General features: G+C 42.1%; 1 protein-coding gene across 1 annotated transcript; it reads right to left on the reverse strand.

Moving 5' to 3' along the window:
* Positions 1-6248: 6248 nt before the first annotated feature.
* LOC135535264 (cingulin-like protein 1) lies at positions 6249-7967 on the reverse strand. The gene is made up of 5 exons (XM_064961938.1): positions 7909-7967; positions 7248-7346; positions 7028-7133; positions 6660-6812; positions 6249-6342 (listed from the first exon to the last, which is right to left on the reverse strand). Exons 3-5 carry the CDS (start codon positions 7073-7075, stop codon positions 6250-6252), a joined length of 294 nt encoding a protein of 97 aa, XP_064818010.1. The 5' UTR covers positions 7076-7133; positions 7248-7346; positions 7909-7967; the 3' UTR covers position 6249.
* Positions 7968-16454: the final 8487 nt, after the last annotated feature.

The following is a 16454-nucleotide window of genomic DNA, read 5'->3' on the forward strand; positions in this document are numbered from 1 at the left end:
AGTACAGGGGTCTATGTCCTACAGTACAGGGGGTCTATGTCCTACAGTACAGGGGGTCTATGTCCTACAGTACAGGGTTCTATGTCCTACAGTACAGGGGTCTATGTCCTACAGTACAGGGGTCTATGTCCTACAGTACAGGGTCTATGTCCTGCAGTACAGGGGTCTATGTCCTACAGTACAGGGGTCTATGTCCTACAGTACAGGGGGTCTATGTCCTACAGTACAGGGGTCTATGTCCTACAGTACAGGGGGTCTATGACCTACAGTGCAGGGGTCTATGACCTACAGTGCAGGGGTCTATGACCTACAGTACAGGGGGTCTATGTCCTACAGTACAGGGGTCTATGACCTACAGTACAGGGGGTCTATGTCCTACAGTGTGTCCTACAGTACAGGGGGTCTATGTCCTACAGTACAGGGGTCTATGTCCTACAGTACAGGGGGTCTATGTCCTACAGTGTGTCCTACAGTACAGGGGGTCTATGTCCTACAGCACAGGGGTCTATGTCCTACAGTACAGGGGTCTATGTCCTACAGTACAGGGGTCTATGACCTACAGTACAGGGGTCTATGTCCTACAGTACAGGGGTTCATGTCCCACAGTACAGGGGTCTATGTCCTACAGTACAGGGGTCTATGACCTACAGTACAGGGGGTCTATGTCCTACAGTACAGGGGTCTATGTCCTACAGTACAGGGGTCTATGTCCTACAGTGTGTCCTACAGTACAGGGGGGCTATGTCCTACAGTACAGGGGGTCTATGACCTACAGTACAGGGGTCTATGTCCTACAGTACAGGGGTCTATGTCCTACAGTACAGGGGTCTATGTCCTACAGTACAGGGGGTCTATGTCCTACAGTACAGGGGTCTATGACCTACAGTACAGGGGTCTATGTCCTACAGTACAGGGGTCTATGTCCTACAGTACAGGGGTCTATGTCCTACAGTACAGGGGTCTATGTCCTACAGTACAGGGGTCTATGACTTACAGTACAGGGGTCTATGTCCTACAGTGTGTCCTACAGTACAGGGGTCTATGACTTACAGTACAGGGGTCTATGTCCTACAGTGTGTCCTACAGTACAGGGGTCTATGTCCTACAGTGTGTCCTACAGTACAGGGGTCTATGTCCTACAGTGTGTCCTACAGTACAGGGGTCTATGTCCTACAGTGTGTCCTACAGTACAGGGGTCTATGTCCTACAGTACAGGGGGTCTATGTCCTACAGTACAGGGGTCTATGTCCTACAGTACAGGGGTCTATGTCCTACAGTACAGGGGTCTATGTCCTACAGTACAGGGGTCTATGTCCTACAGTGTGTCCTACAGTACAGGGGTCTATGACTTACAGTACAGGGGTCTATGTCCTACAGTGTGTCCTACAGTACAGGGGTCTATGTCCTACAGTGTGTGCTTTGAGTTCAGCCCTTCAGTCAGTACCTCCATGAGATGGACATCTCGGGAGTGGTTCTCCTGGGTGTGTGTGTCCCTCTCCAACACACACACACATTACCTCCATGAGTTTGACCTGTCGGGCATGGTCCTCGTGGGCGTGTGTTCCTCTCCAACACACACACACACACACACACACACACACATTACCTCCATGAGTTTGACCTGTCGGGCATGGTCCTCGTCGGGCGTGTGTTCCTCTCCAACACACACACACACACACACACACACACAACACACACACACACACACACACACACACACACACACACACACACACACACACACACACACACACACACACACACACACACACACTACCTCCATGAGTTTGACCTGTCGGGCATGGTCCTCGTGGGCGTGTGCTTTCCTCTCCTCCAGCTCCTCCACCTTCTCTCCAGCTGTCTGCCTCTCTGCTGGGCCTCCTCCCACTCCCTACGACCCCGCTCCAGACCCTGCTCCAGGGGAAGCAGCTGAACACACACACATCATATTATAACACGCAGAACATATTGAAACACACACACACACACATCATATTATAACACACAGAACATATTGAACACACACACACACACATCATATTATAACACACAGAACATATTGAACACACACACACACACACACACACACACACACACACACATCATATTATAACACACAGAACATATTGAACACACACACACACATAATAATACACACACAGAACATAGGTAGACAACTCTGGTTCAAACCCAGTCAGAGACAGATTCAGGGACAAAGAACAACACACACACCATAACGTAACACAAACACACAGCACATCACACACACACACAGATCTTAACACATGACATAGAACATCACACACACACACACACCATAGCACACACAGAACATAACACACACAGAACATAACACACATCACAGATCACACACACAGACACATGACATAGAACATCACACACACACACCATAACACACACAGAACATAACACACACCATAGATCACCACACAGACACACGACATAGCACATCACACACACAGCACAGACACACACACACACACACACACACACACACACACACACACACACACACACACACACACACACACACACACACACACACAACATAGATCACCACACACACACACGACACACAGATCACACACACTCAGAACTTAACACACGACACAGAACACACACACAGAACATAGCACATACCACACACAGAATTTAATACACAACATAGATCACACACACAACATAGAACACACACACACACACAAACACACAAACACACACACACACACACACACACACACACACACACACACACACACACACACACACACACACACACACACACACACACACACACACACACACACACACACACAGACAGAGAACATCAACACCAGGTAAAGTGTCTTGGATAGCCCTCATCTCAACATGTTTACAGCAGAAATGTACTTCCCAGTCTCCTCTCCTGATAAACCTTTTAGCGCTAGAATCATTCCTCAGCTCCTTATCTCTGAAGCGTGAGAGACAGAAAGAGAGAGATTTAGCTCTAGAATCATTCCTCAGCTCCTTATCTCTGAAGCGTGAGAGACAGAAAGAGAGAGATTTAGCTCTAGAATCACTCCTCAGCTCCTTATCTCTGAAGCGTGAGAGACAGAAAGAGAGAGAGATTTAGCTCTAGAATCATTCCTCAGCTCCTTATCTCTGAAGCGTGAGAGACAGAAAGAGAGAGAGATTTAGCCTAGAATCATTCCTCAGCCCTTATCTCTGAAGCGAGAGACAGAAAGAGAGAGAGATTTAGCTCTAGAATCCACTCCTCAGCTCCTCTTATCTCTGAAGCGTGAGAGACAGAAAGAGAGAGAGATTTAGCTCTAGAATCATTCCTCAGCTCCTTATCTCTGGAAGCGAGAGACAGAAAGAGAGAGAGATTTAGCTCTAGAATCATTCCTCAGCTCCTTATCTCTGAAGCGTGAGAGACAGAAAGAGAGAGAGATTTAGCTCTAGAATCATTCCTCACCTCCTTATCTCTGAAGCATGAGAGACAGAAAGAGGGCGTGAGAGACCGAGAGAGCGTGAGAGGGAGAAAGAGAGAGAGATTTAGCTCTAGGAATCATTCCTCAGCTCCTTATCTCTGAAGCGTGAGAGACAGAAAGAGGGGCGTGGAGAGACCGAGAGAGCGTGAGAGGGAGAAAGAGAGAGATTTAGCTCTAGAATCATTCCTCAGCTCCTTATCTCTGAAGCGTGAGAGACAGAAAAGAGAGAGATTTAGCTCTAGAATCCTTCCTCACCTCCTTATCTCTGAAGCGTGAGAGACAGAAAGAGGGCGGAGAGACCGAGAGAGCGGAGAGGGAGAAAGAGAGAGAGATTTAGCTCTAGAATCATTCCTCAGCTCCTTATCTCGAAGCGTGAGAGACAGAAAGAGGGCGTGAGAGACCGAGAGAGCGTGAGAGGGAGAAAGAGAGAGAGATTTAGCTCTAGAATCATTCCTCAGCTCCTTATCTCTGAGAGACAGAAAGAGAGAGAGATTTAGCTCTAGAATCATTCCTCACCTCCTTATCTCTGAAGTGAGAGACAGAAAGAGACCGAGAGAGCCGAGAGGGAGAAAGAGAGAGAGATTTAGCTTCTAGAATCATTCCTCAGCTCCTTATCTCTGGAAGCGTGAGAGACAGAAAGAGGGCGTGAGAGAGAGAGAGCGAGAGGGAGAAAAAGAGAGAGAGATTTAGCTCTAGAATCATTCCTCAGCTCCTTATCTCTGGAAGGAGGAGACAGAAAGAGGGGCGTGAGAGACCGAGAGAGCGTGGAGAGGGAGAAAAGAGAGAGATTTAGCTCTAGAATCACTCCTCACCTCCTTATCTCTGAAAGGAGAGACAGAAAGAGTGACCAAGAGAGAAAGAGACCGAGAGAGAGAGAGAGAGAAAGATTAATTGAATAGAGAGACAGAGCGAGAGAGAGAGAGAGAGAGAGAAAGTTAAATTGATAGAGAGAGAGAGAGAGAGAAAGTTGAATTGAATAGAGAGAGAGAGAAAGTTGAATTGAATAGAGAGACAGAGCGAGAGAGAGAGAGAAAGTTGAATTGAATAGAAAGACAGAGAGAAAGTTGAATTGAATAGAGACAGAGAGAAACCTGAATTGAATAGAGAGACAGAGAGAATGTTGAATTGAATAGAGAGACAGAGAAAGTTGAATTGAATAGAGAGACAGAGAAAGAATTGAATAGAGAGACAGAGAGAAAGTTGAATTGAATAGAGAGACAGAGAGAAAGTTGAATTGAATAGAGAGACAGAGAGAAAGTTGAATTGAATAGAGAGACAGAGAGAAAGTTGAATTGAATAGAGAGACAGAGAGAAAGTTGAATTGAATAGAGAGACAGAGCGAGAGAGAGAGAGTGAGAGAGAGAGAGAAAGTTGAATTGAATAGAGAGAGAGAGAGAGAAAGTTGAATTGAATAGAGAGAGAGAGAAAGTTAAATTGAATAGAGAGAGAGACAGAGAGAGAGAGAAAAGTTGAATTGAATAGAGAGAGAGACAGAGAGAGAGAGAAAGTTGAATTGAATAGAGAGACAGAGAGAGAGAGAAAGTTGAATTGAATAGAGAGAGAGCGAGAGAAAGTTGAATTGAATAGAGAGAGACAGAGAGAAAGTTGAATTGAATAGAAAGAAAGTTGAATTGAATAGAGACAGAGAGAAAGTTGAATTGAATAGAGACAGAGAGAAAGTTGAATTGAGAGACAGAGAGAATGTTGAATTGAATAGAGAGACAGAGAGAAATGAATTGAATAGAGACAGAGAGAAAGTTGAATTGAATAGAGACAGAGAGAAAGTTGAATTGAATAGAGAGACAGAGAGAAAGTTGAATTGAATAGAGACGAGACAGAGAGAAAGTTGAATTGAATAGAGAGACAGAGAGAAAGTTGAATTGAATAGAGAGACAGAGAGAAAGTTGAATGAACAGAGAGACAGAGAGAAAGTTGAATTGAATAGAGAGACAGAGAGAAAGTTGAATTGAATAGAGAGACAGAGCGAGAGAGAGAGAGAGAGAGAAAGTTGAATTGAATAGAGAGAGAGAGAGAGAGAGAAAGTTAAATTGAATAGAGAGAGAGACAGAGAGAGAGAGAAAGTTGAATTGAATAGAGAGACAGAGAGAGAGAGAGAAAGTTGAATTGAATAGAGAGACAGAGCGAGAGAGAGAAAGTTGAATTGAATAGAGAGACAGAGAGAAAGTTGAATTGAATAGAAAGACAGAGAGAAAGTTGAATTGAATAGAGACAGAGAGAAAGTTGAATTGAATAGAGAGACAGAGAGAAAGTTGAATTGAATAGGAGAGACAGAGAGAATGTTGAATTGAATAGAGAGAGAGAATGTTGAATTGAATAGAGAGACAGAGAGAAAGTTGAATTGAATAGAGAGACAGAGAGAAAGTTGAATTGAATAGAGAGACAGAGAGAAAGTTGAATTGAATAGAGAGACAGAGAGAAAGTTGAATTGAATAGAGAGACAGAGAGAAAGAATTGAACAGAGAGACAGAGAGAAAGTTGAATTGAATAGAGAGACAGAGATAAAGTTGAATTGAATAGAGAGACAGAGAGAAAGTTGAATTGAATAGAGAGACAGAGAGAAAGTTGAATTGAATAGAGAGACAGAGAGAAACAGAGATAATCAGAGTTAGAATGTGATATCCATCCATTGGTGACTCATCAGGGGGAAAATGTGTGCCACACTCCTTCCTGCAGTTTTCTGGCAGTCTGTCGGGATTTCTCCAACTCCACTCCCTTTTCCTGCAGCTGTTGTTGGAGCTCAGACAGCGGAGTGGCTCTTCTCTCTGACTTCATCAACCTGGAGCTGGAGCTTCTCAGTGGACACCTCACAGCCCTGTACTATAGTACTCATCTGGAGTGGTGGGGGCAGCGAGAGACACATGGGGGGGGGAGAGTGAGACAGACTGAACGGTATTAATTTAACATCCCTCCCCCATGATAGATACGGGTTTTAAAGTAAATTCATACAACCCCTATCATTTGTACTGGTGACAACTCTAGGGTAAATGCACGACTATTATCACTATTTAAAAACCCAGCAGCACTGTAGGGTGGCAATCAGTAAAGTGGAGGTCGATAACATCTTCCGCTCCTCCGCATAGAAACACAGTGTTCTTCTCAGTGACCTATGACCTAGGCCCTCTCTCTCTCTCCCCCTCCCTCCCTCACCTCCTTCTGCAGTTCCTCCACAGTGCTGTTCTGCAGTCGCCTCTCCTCGTCCAGATCCCTCTTCATTCTCTTCAACTCCTCTGTTCTTCTCGTCTCCTCCTTCAGCCTCTCCTTCATCTCCCTGTGCTGGTGGTTCAGCTGGGTCATCTCACTCTGTGGGCACACACGCACACGCACACAGATAATGTACTGTGTTATTGTGTGGCAGAACTACCACAACAACAGCTTCCACAACAACAACCAACACAACATGATTTCCAAGTTGGACGTACTCTGTGCTAAGGAGATGTTTACCAGTGAGTTCTGAATACTGTATATTCCATTGACTCTGATACAGTACGACCTGTATGGTCCTTGTATCCACTCACCTGAACATTCTCCAGACGTACGAGAAGGGCTTTGTTTGCCTGGGACATCTCCCTCTTCCTTCTCCCTCACCTCCTCTAGAGTCTCCTCAACCTGCCGTTTCTCCCTCTGTGGAATCACATCTGTAATAAATATACCTTCAATACCTGGCCATGCATTTTCACAGAACATCTAAATTCATTGTCTATATTTTGTGTGCTTTCTTTTATCTCTCTACCTCACCTTCAGTTGCTCTATGCATTTCACCAGCTGTCTCTGCAGGGTTTTGGAGTCCTTGATGACGAGGTTAAGCTGCTCCACCCTACTCTCCAGTTCCTCCACCTTGGTTAGTGAGGAGTCAAATGGACACACCATCAGTGCTTCTGCTCTGAGATATTTTATGAATACGGACCTGAATGTTTTCTGGATAGTTGCAGAGCATTATGGGTATTGTAGTCATCAGATTCAGTTTACTACATCATTATGGGTTCTGTAGTATAGAGCATTATGGGAGATATCATTATATTCTGTAGTATACGTAGTACATCATTATGGGTTCTGTATATGCATTATTTTGGATATGTTCTGTAGTACAGAGCATTATGGGTATTGTAGTACATCATTTTATGGTTCTGTATGGGTTAGTATAGAGCATTATGGGTATTGTAGTACATCATTATGGGTTCTGTAGTATAGAGCATTATGGGTATTGTAGTACATCATTATGGATTCTGTAGTATAGAGCATTATGGGTATTGTAGTACATCATTATGGATGGGTTCTGTAGTATAGAGCATTATGGGTATTGTAGTATCATCATAGTATAGCATTATGGTATTGTAGTACATCATTATGGGTTCATTATGGGTTAGTATCGAGCATTATGGGTATCCATCTGCAGTACCTGTCCCCTCAGTTCCTCCCTCTCCTGCATCAGCTGATTCACCTGTCCCCGTGCCTCCCTCTCTCCTCCTCCATCTCCCTCTTCTCCTGGCCCAGCACTGTGTTACTCTAGCAGGGAGAGAGGAGGTAGTATACACAGGAGATGGGTGGATTATTAGTGGAAAACCTAGGATGAAACTCACAACGTTCTGCATGACAACACATTGAAACTCACAACCTTCTGCATGACAACACATTGAAACTCACAACCTTCTGCATGACAACACATTGAAACTCACAACCTTCTGCATGACAACACATTGAAACTCACAACCTACTGCATGACAACACATAGAAACTCAAAGTCAACTAATATATGACAAATGAAAATATATAAAGTCACTTGGGACACAGGGGGAAAAGTCACTCACTTAAGTAAAAGTAAGGATACGTTAATAGAAAAAATTAAAGTCACCCAATAAAATACTACTTGAGTAAAAGTCTAAAAGTATTTGTGTTCTAAATATACTTAAGTATCAAAAGTACAAGTTTAAATACATTTCAAATTCCTTATATTAAGCAAACCAGACGGCACCATTTTCTTGTTTTTATTTAATTTACGGCTAGCCAGGGGCATGCACCCACACTCAGACATCATTTATAAACGAAGCATGTGTGTTTAGTGAGTCTGCCAGATCAGAGGCAGTAGGGTCGACCATTTTCCTGTCCTGCTAAACATTCAAAATTAAAACGAGTACTTTTAGGGGTGTCAGGAAAATGTGCGGAGTAAAAAGTAGATTATTTTCTTTAGGAATGTAGTGAAGTAAAAGTAGTCAAAAATATAAATAGTAAAATAATGTACAGATAAACAAAACTACTTAAGTAGTACTTTAAAGTATTTTTACTAAAGAACTTTACACCACTGATTCTACTAGCAGTAGCATGTCAGTTCAATACCTCTTTCACCTCCTCAACTTCCTCTCGGAGCTTCTGCACCTCCTTGTCGCGCACCTCCTTCATAATGCCCAGCTCCTTGTCATGACTCTCCACCTCCTCGTTCAGGGCTCCCTTCAGGGCAGTCAGCTCCCTCTCCCTCCAATGTAGCACCTCCTCCTGCTCCTCCTGCACCTGAATGAGCCCCTGAAAGTCCAACCGCAGCTGGGCCAGGTCCTAGACACAGACACACTGGAGTATGTTGTTCTGTATGACTGGGGAATGTTGTTCTGTATGACTGGGGTATGTTGTTCTGTATGACTGGGGTATGTTGTTCTGTATGCTAGTTGTATGACTGGGTTATGTTGTTCTGTGTGCTAGTTATATGACTGGGGTATGTTCTGTATGACTGGGGTATGTTGTTATTTATGCTAGTTATATGACTGGGGTATGTTGTTCTGTATTTATGCTTTATGCTAGTTATATGACTGGGGTATGTTGTTCTGTATGACTGGGGTATGTTGTTCTTTATGCTAGTTATATGACTGGGGTATGTTGTTCTGTATGACTGGACTGGGGTATGTTGCTCTGTATGACTGGGGTATGTTGTTCTGTATGCTAGTTATATGACTGGGGTATGTTCTGTATGCTAGTTGTATGCCTGGGCGTGAACCCAGTGTCTCTGATGGCACAGCTGGCACTACAGTACAGCGACCTTAACCACTGCGCCACCCGGGAGGCCAACAGAATGTTTTGAGCATTATCAAGGAGCTTGTTTCTCTGTGCTTACCGTTAGAAGGGGAGCTTGTGTCTCTGATGTGCTTACGTTAGAAGGAGCTTGCTGGCTTACGTTAGAAGGAGCTTGTTTCTCTGTGCTTACCGTTAGGAAGGAGCTTGTTTCTCTGTGCTTACCGTTAGGAGCCACTGCGTTACCGTTAGAAGGAGCTTGTTTCTCTGTGCAACGTTAGAAGGATGTTTTTTGAGCATTACCGTTAGAAGGAGCTTGTTTCTCTGTGCTTACCGTTAGAAGGAGCTTGTTTCTCTGTGTTTAGAAGGAGCTTGTTTCCTGTGTTTACTGTTAGAAGGAGCTGTTTCTCTGTGCCTTCTGCCTGTGTTTCTTGTGTTCTGCCTGGTCCAGCCATTAGAAGGAGCTTGTTTCTCTGTGCATTAGAAGGAGCTTGTTTCTCTGTGCTTACCGTTACAGCTTGCTGTTACCGTTAGAAGGAGCTTGTTTCTCTGTCGTTAGAAGGATCTCTGTTTACCGTTAGAAGGAGCTTGTTTTCTGTGCTTACCGTTAGAAGGGCTTGTTTCTCTGTCTTACCATTAGAAGGAGCTGTTTCTCTGTGACTTCTGCCTGTGTTGTGTTCTTAGCCTGGTAATATGCATCTCAGACTTGTTTCTCTGTGCTTACCGTTAGAAGGAGCTTGTTTCCGCTTACCATTAGAAAAGCCTGGTCATACTACGGCCCTGTCAGTCTTCACCCGGTAGCCTGGCAATACAATATTAATATTTAATATTACAGAGCACCAGAGAAATCATACTATGTCAAGACGTTGTGAGTGCAAATAAAATGCTTACTTACACCTGTTCAATTCTTTCAGATCCTGTTTTACATTTTTATTTCACCTTTATTTAACCAGGTAGGCTAGTTGAGAACAAGTTCTCATTTACAACTGAGGCCTGGCCAAGATAAAGCTAAAGCAGTGTGACACACACACAGCAACACAGAGTTACACCTGGAATAAACAAAGCGTACTGTCAACAACACTATAGAAAAAAAACATCTGTATACAGTGTGTGCAAATGAAGTACGGGAGGTAAAGGCAATAAATAGGCCAATAGTGGCGAAGTAATTACAATTTAGCAAATGAACACTGGAGTGATAGATGTGCAGATGAGAATGTAGTAGAGAGTAGAGAGCAAGTAGAGATACTGTTGTGCTGCAGGAGTTCTTAGGGGATAGGGACTAATAATCATCATCAAGGTGGATTATGGTCCTAAACACAATCCCAAAATGACTTCTAGACCCTATGCACTTGTGGAAATGTTCTTACTCCTCTATGGCGACTTTCGAGCTCCGCCTCCATCTGAGCCAGCCTATCCCGTAGCGTGAGTTCTTCCTGTCTCCTGTCCAGTTCCTCCTGAATAGTCTTCATGTCTGTCTGCCTTGTAACACACCTCCGCCAGACTCCGACCACTCTGCAGGACACACAGTGCATTCAACTAAAGTGAGTAAACAATAACCACATATGACGATCACCACAAAGATAACGCCATCTGCAAAATCAGTACTAGTGAGAATAAACGTGTCCGAGCTGGACTCCATGCACATAAGAAGAAAAACAAATTACAAATCTCTTGCTAAAAGTACTATATTGTACCGTGCTGTACTGTACTGTATCGTACTGTATTATACCGTATTGTATCGTATTGTATATACTGTATTGTACTGTATCGTACTGTATTATACTGTACTGTACTGTATCGTACTCGTATTATACTGTATTGTATCGTGCTGGCGTATTGCTGTATCGTACTGTACTGTATTGTACTGTATAGTACTGTATTATACTGTACTGTGCTGTATTATACTGTACTGTACTGTATCGCTGTATTATACTGTATTGTACTGTATCGCTGTGATATACTGTACTGTACTGTATCGTGCTGTAATATACTGTATTGTACTGTATTGTATCGTACTGTATCGTGCTGTACTGTATTGTATTTGTATTGTACTGTGTCGTGCTGTATTATACTGTATCGTGCTATGTACTGTATCGTACTGTACTGTATTGTACTGTATCGTGCTGTATTATGCTGTATTGTATCGTGCTGTACTGTATCGTGCTGTGTCATGCTGTACTGTATTGTACTGTATTGTACTGTACTGTATTGTATCATACTGTACTGTATCATACTGTATCATACTGTATCGATTGTACTGTATCATTGTATTGTATTGTACTGTATCGCACTGTATTATACTGTATTGTATCACTGTACTGTATCGCATTGTACTGTATTGTACTGTATCGTACTGTACTGTATCGTATTGTATTGTACTGTATCGTGCTGTATTATACTGTATTGTATCGTACTGTACTGTATCGTGCTGTATCGTGCTGTACTGTATTTTCTGTATCATACTGTACTGTATCGTGCTGTATCGTGCTGTATTGTATCATACTGTATTGTATTGCATTGTATCGTGCTGTATTATACTGTATTGTATCATACTATACTGTATTGTATTGTATTATACCGTACTGTATTATACTGTATTGTATCGCATCTGTATTATACTGTATTGTATTGTACTGTACTGTGTGTATTGTATATTGGTACTGTATTATACTGTATTGTATCGTGCTGTACTGTATCTGTGTTGTATTGTATTGTATTGTATCGTACACTGTACTGTATTGTATTGTATCATACTGTATTATACTGTATTGTATCGGTACTGTACTGTATCGTACTGTATTGTATTATTGTATTGTATCGTACTGTATTATACTGTATTGTATTGTACGTACTGTACTGTATCGTATTGTATTGTATTGTATCGTACTGTATTATACTGTATTGTATCGTACTGTATCGTACTGTATTGTATTGTACTGTACTGTATCATACTGTATTGTATTGTATTATCGTATTTGTATCGTACTGTATTATACTGTATTGTATTGTACTGTACTGTATCGTACTGTATTGTATTCTATCGTACTGTATTATACTGTATTGTATCGTACTGTACTGTATCGCATTGTATTGTATCGTACTGTATTATACTGTATTGTATCGTACTGTATCGTACTGTATTGTATTGTACTGTACTGTATTGTAATTACTGTATTATACTGTATTGTATCGTACTGTATCGTACTGTATTGTATTGTACTGTACTGTATCATACTGTATTATACTGTATTGTATCGTGCGTATTATACTGTATTGTATCGTACTGTACTGTATCGTGCTGTATTGTATTGTATCGTACTGTACTGCACTGTATTGTATCGCATTGTATTATACTGTATTGTATCGTACTGTATTATATTGTATTGTACTGTATTGTACTGTATCATACTATACTGCACTGTATTGTACTGTATCATACTGTACTGTAATGTATTCTGTACTATGTATTGTACTGCACTGTATCATATTGTACTGTATGCGTATCGCACCTTATTGCACTGTGCTCTATTGTGTATTATACTGTATATTGTACTATATTGTATATTGTACAGTATCAGATCACACCTTATTGTATTGTACTGTATTGTGTATTGTACTGTATATTGTACTGTACTGCACCATGGTCTTATGCTCCAGCTGTGTCTTCAGCTGTGACACTCTCTCCAGCTCTGCTCTTGTCCTCTGAAGCTCCTTCGCCTCCTTGGCCTTCGCATAGTCCTACAAACAGGTCCAACAACACATCACCAACCTGCTTCTGCCTCACAGACAGACACAGTACTTTACCCTACTGTACTTTTCTTTCCTTTACACGGAAATACATTGGTATTTACAAAGATATGAATGTGTTAGTATAACATGCTTCTATATGGAAGTCTCAACCGTCTATGTAAACTACAGCAGTGGTTCTCAAAAGTTTTGGCTGGGGATCCCTAGGGCAGCACAGCCATCGATCTAAACCACGTCTGGGCTGGGGATCCCCACGTCTGGGCTGGGGATCCCCCTGGGCTGGGGATCCCTAGGGCAGCACAGCCATCCATCTGAACCATGTCTGGCTGGGGATCCTGTGGGCAGCACAGCCATCGATCTAAACCATGTCTGGGCTGGGGATCCCCTAGGGCAGCACAGCCATCCATGTCATCTAACCTCACCCTGATCTCCTCCTCCACGTTCTCTGCAGTCTTCCACTTCAGTTGGTTGATTCTGTCAAACACCAGGTTCACCTTCTTCTCAGTGATTGAGGTTTTATCAGTAGTCCTGAGGGAATACCAACAAACAGACACACGGGTTCAATGACACCAGCCCCATATAACTAGCATACAGAACAACATACCCCAGTCATATAACTAGCATACAGAACAACATACCCCAGTCATATAACTAGCATACAGAAGTCAACAATACAGAACAACAATTTTACCTTTATTTAACCAGGCAAGTCAGTTAATGAACAAATTCTTATTTTCTTATTTTCAATTATTTTCAATGACAACCTTCCGATTACTACTCCAACACTCTAACCACTAGGCTACGCTGCCGTCCCATATAAACTAGCATACAGAACAACATACCCCAGTCATATAACTAGCACACAGAACAACATAAGTCATACAGAACATACCCCAGTCATATAACTAGCATACAGAACAACATACCCCAGTCATATAACTAGCATACAGAACAACATACCATATAACCAGTCATACAGAACAACATACCCCAGTCATATAACTAGCATACAGAACATACCCCAGTCATATAACTAGCATACAGAACAACATACCCCCAGTCATACAGAACAACATACCCCAGTCATACAGAACAACATACCCCAGTCATATAATATACAGAACAACATACCCCAGACATACAGAACAACATACCCCAGTCATACAGAACAACATACCCCAGTCATACAGAACAACATACCCCAGTCATATAACTAGTATAAAGAACAACATACCCCAGTCATATAACTAGCATACAGAACAACATATACCTCAGTCATACAGAACATACCCCAGTCATATAACTAGCATACAGAACAACATACCCCAGTCATACAGAGCAACATACCACAGTCATACAGAACAACATACCCCAGTCATATAACTAGCATACAGAACAACATACCCCAGTCATACAGAACAACATACCCCAGTCATATAACTAGCATACAGAACAACATACCCCAGTCATACAGAACAACATACCCCAGTCATATAACTAGCATACAGAACAACATACCCCAGTCATATAACTAGCATACAGAACAACATACCCCAGTCATATAACTAGCATACAGAACAACATACCCCAGTCATATAACTAGCATACAGAACAACATACCCCAGTCATATAACTAGCACACAGAACAACATACCCCAGTCATACAGAACAACATACCCCAGTCATATAACTAGCATACAGAACAACATACCCCAGTCATATAACTAGCATACAGAACAACATACCCCAGTCATATAACTAGCATACAGAACATACCCCAGTCATATAACTAGCATACAGAACAACATACCCCAGTCATACAGAACAACATACCCCAGTCATACAGAACAACATACCCCAGTCATATAACTAGCATACAGAACAACATACCCCAGTCATACAGAACAACATACCCCAGTCATACAGAACAACATACCCCAGTCATATAACTAGCATAAAGAACAACATACCCCAGTCATACAGAACAACATACCCCAGTCATATAACTAGCATAAAGAACAACATACCCCAGTCATATAACTAGCATAAAGAACAACATACCCCAGTCATACAGAACAACATACCCCAGTCATATAACTAGCATAAAGAACAACATACCCCAGTCATATAACTAGCATAAAGAACAACATACCCCAGTCATACAGAACAACATACCCCAGTCATATAACTAGCATAAAGAACAACATACCCCAGTCATATAACTAGCATAAAGAACAACATACCCCAGTCATACAGAACAACATACCACTTATATAGATACTGTGTGTGGGAAATCTGCAGATATTCTGTGTGTAAGATAATGAAGGGTACTAATCAAATCAACTTGTATTGGTCACATACACATGGTTAGCAGATGTTAATGCGAGTGTAGCGAAATGCTTGTGCTTTTAGTTCCCAACAGTGCAGCAATATCTAACAAGTAATATCTAATAAATACCTAATACACACAAATCTAAGTAAAGGAACGGAATAAGAATATATAAATATATGGATGAGCAATGTCAGAGTGGCATAGGCTAAGATGCAGTAGATAGTATAGAATACAGTATATACATATGAGATGAGTAATGCAAGATATGTAAACATTATTAAAGTGGCATTATATTACCTTTATTTAACCAGGCAAGTCAGTTAAAAACGCTGACACTTTAATCCAACGCAATTTACAGTCATACATTTTACATTCAGGTGGTCCCCGGGAATCGAACCCACCATCCTGGCTTTGCAAGCTCCATTCTACACTGACTGAGCTTCAGAGGACCGACATGTTTCAGATGTTGCCAGTTTTTTTTAAACTCACGACAGTGAGGGGGTGAAACTGATATTTCATTGTTGGCTATTTGGAAGGCTGTTCATCATCGTAGTCTGTATTCCTGAGCTGGCTGTGTGTGTGTGTGTGTGTGTGTGTGTGTGTGTGTGTGTGTGTGTGTGTGTGTGTGTGTGTGTGTGTGTGTGTGTGTGCGCACACACACACACACACACACACACACACACACACACACACACACACACACACACACACACACAGCTGAAACAGCAATCCTTTGTCAGACTAACAGCTGTATGTCACATTCTCTCCCTCAGCTCATCAAAGGCAGGATATGAGAGGCAGGATATGAGAGGCAGGATATGAGAGGCAGGATATGAGAGGCAGGATATGAGAGGCAGGATATGAGAGGC

This window comes from Oncorhynchus masou, unplaced genomic scaffold, assembly GCF_036934945.1.
Source record: "Oncorhynchus masou masou isolate Uvic2021 unplaced genomic scaffold, UVic_Omas_1.1 unplaced_scaffold_4682, whole genome shotgun sequence".
Taxonomy (NCBI): domain Eukaryota; kingdom Metazoa; phylum Chordata; class Actinopteri; order Salmoniformes; family Salmonidae; genus Oncorhynchus; species Oncorhynchus masou.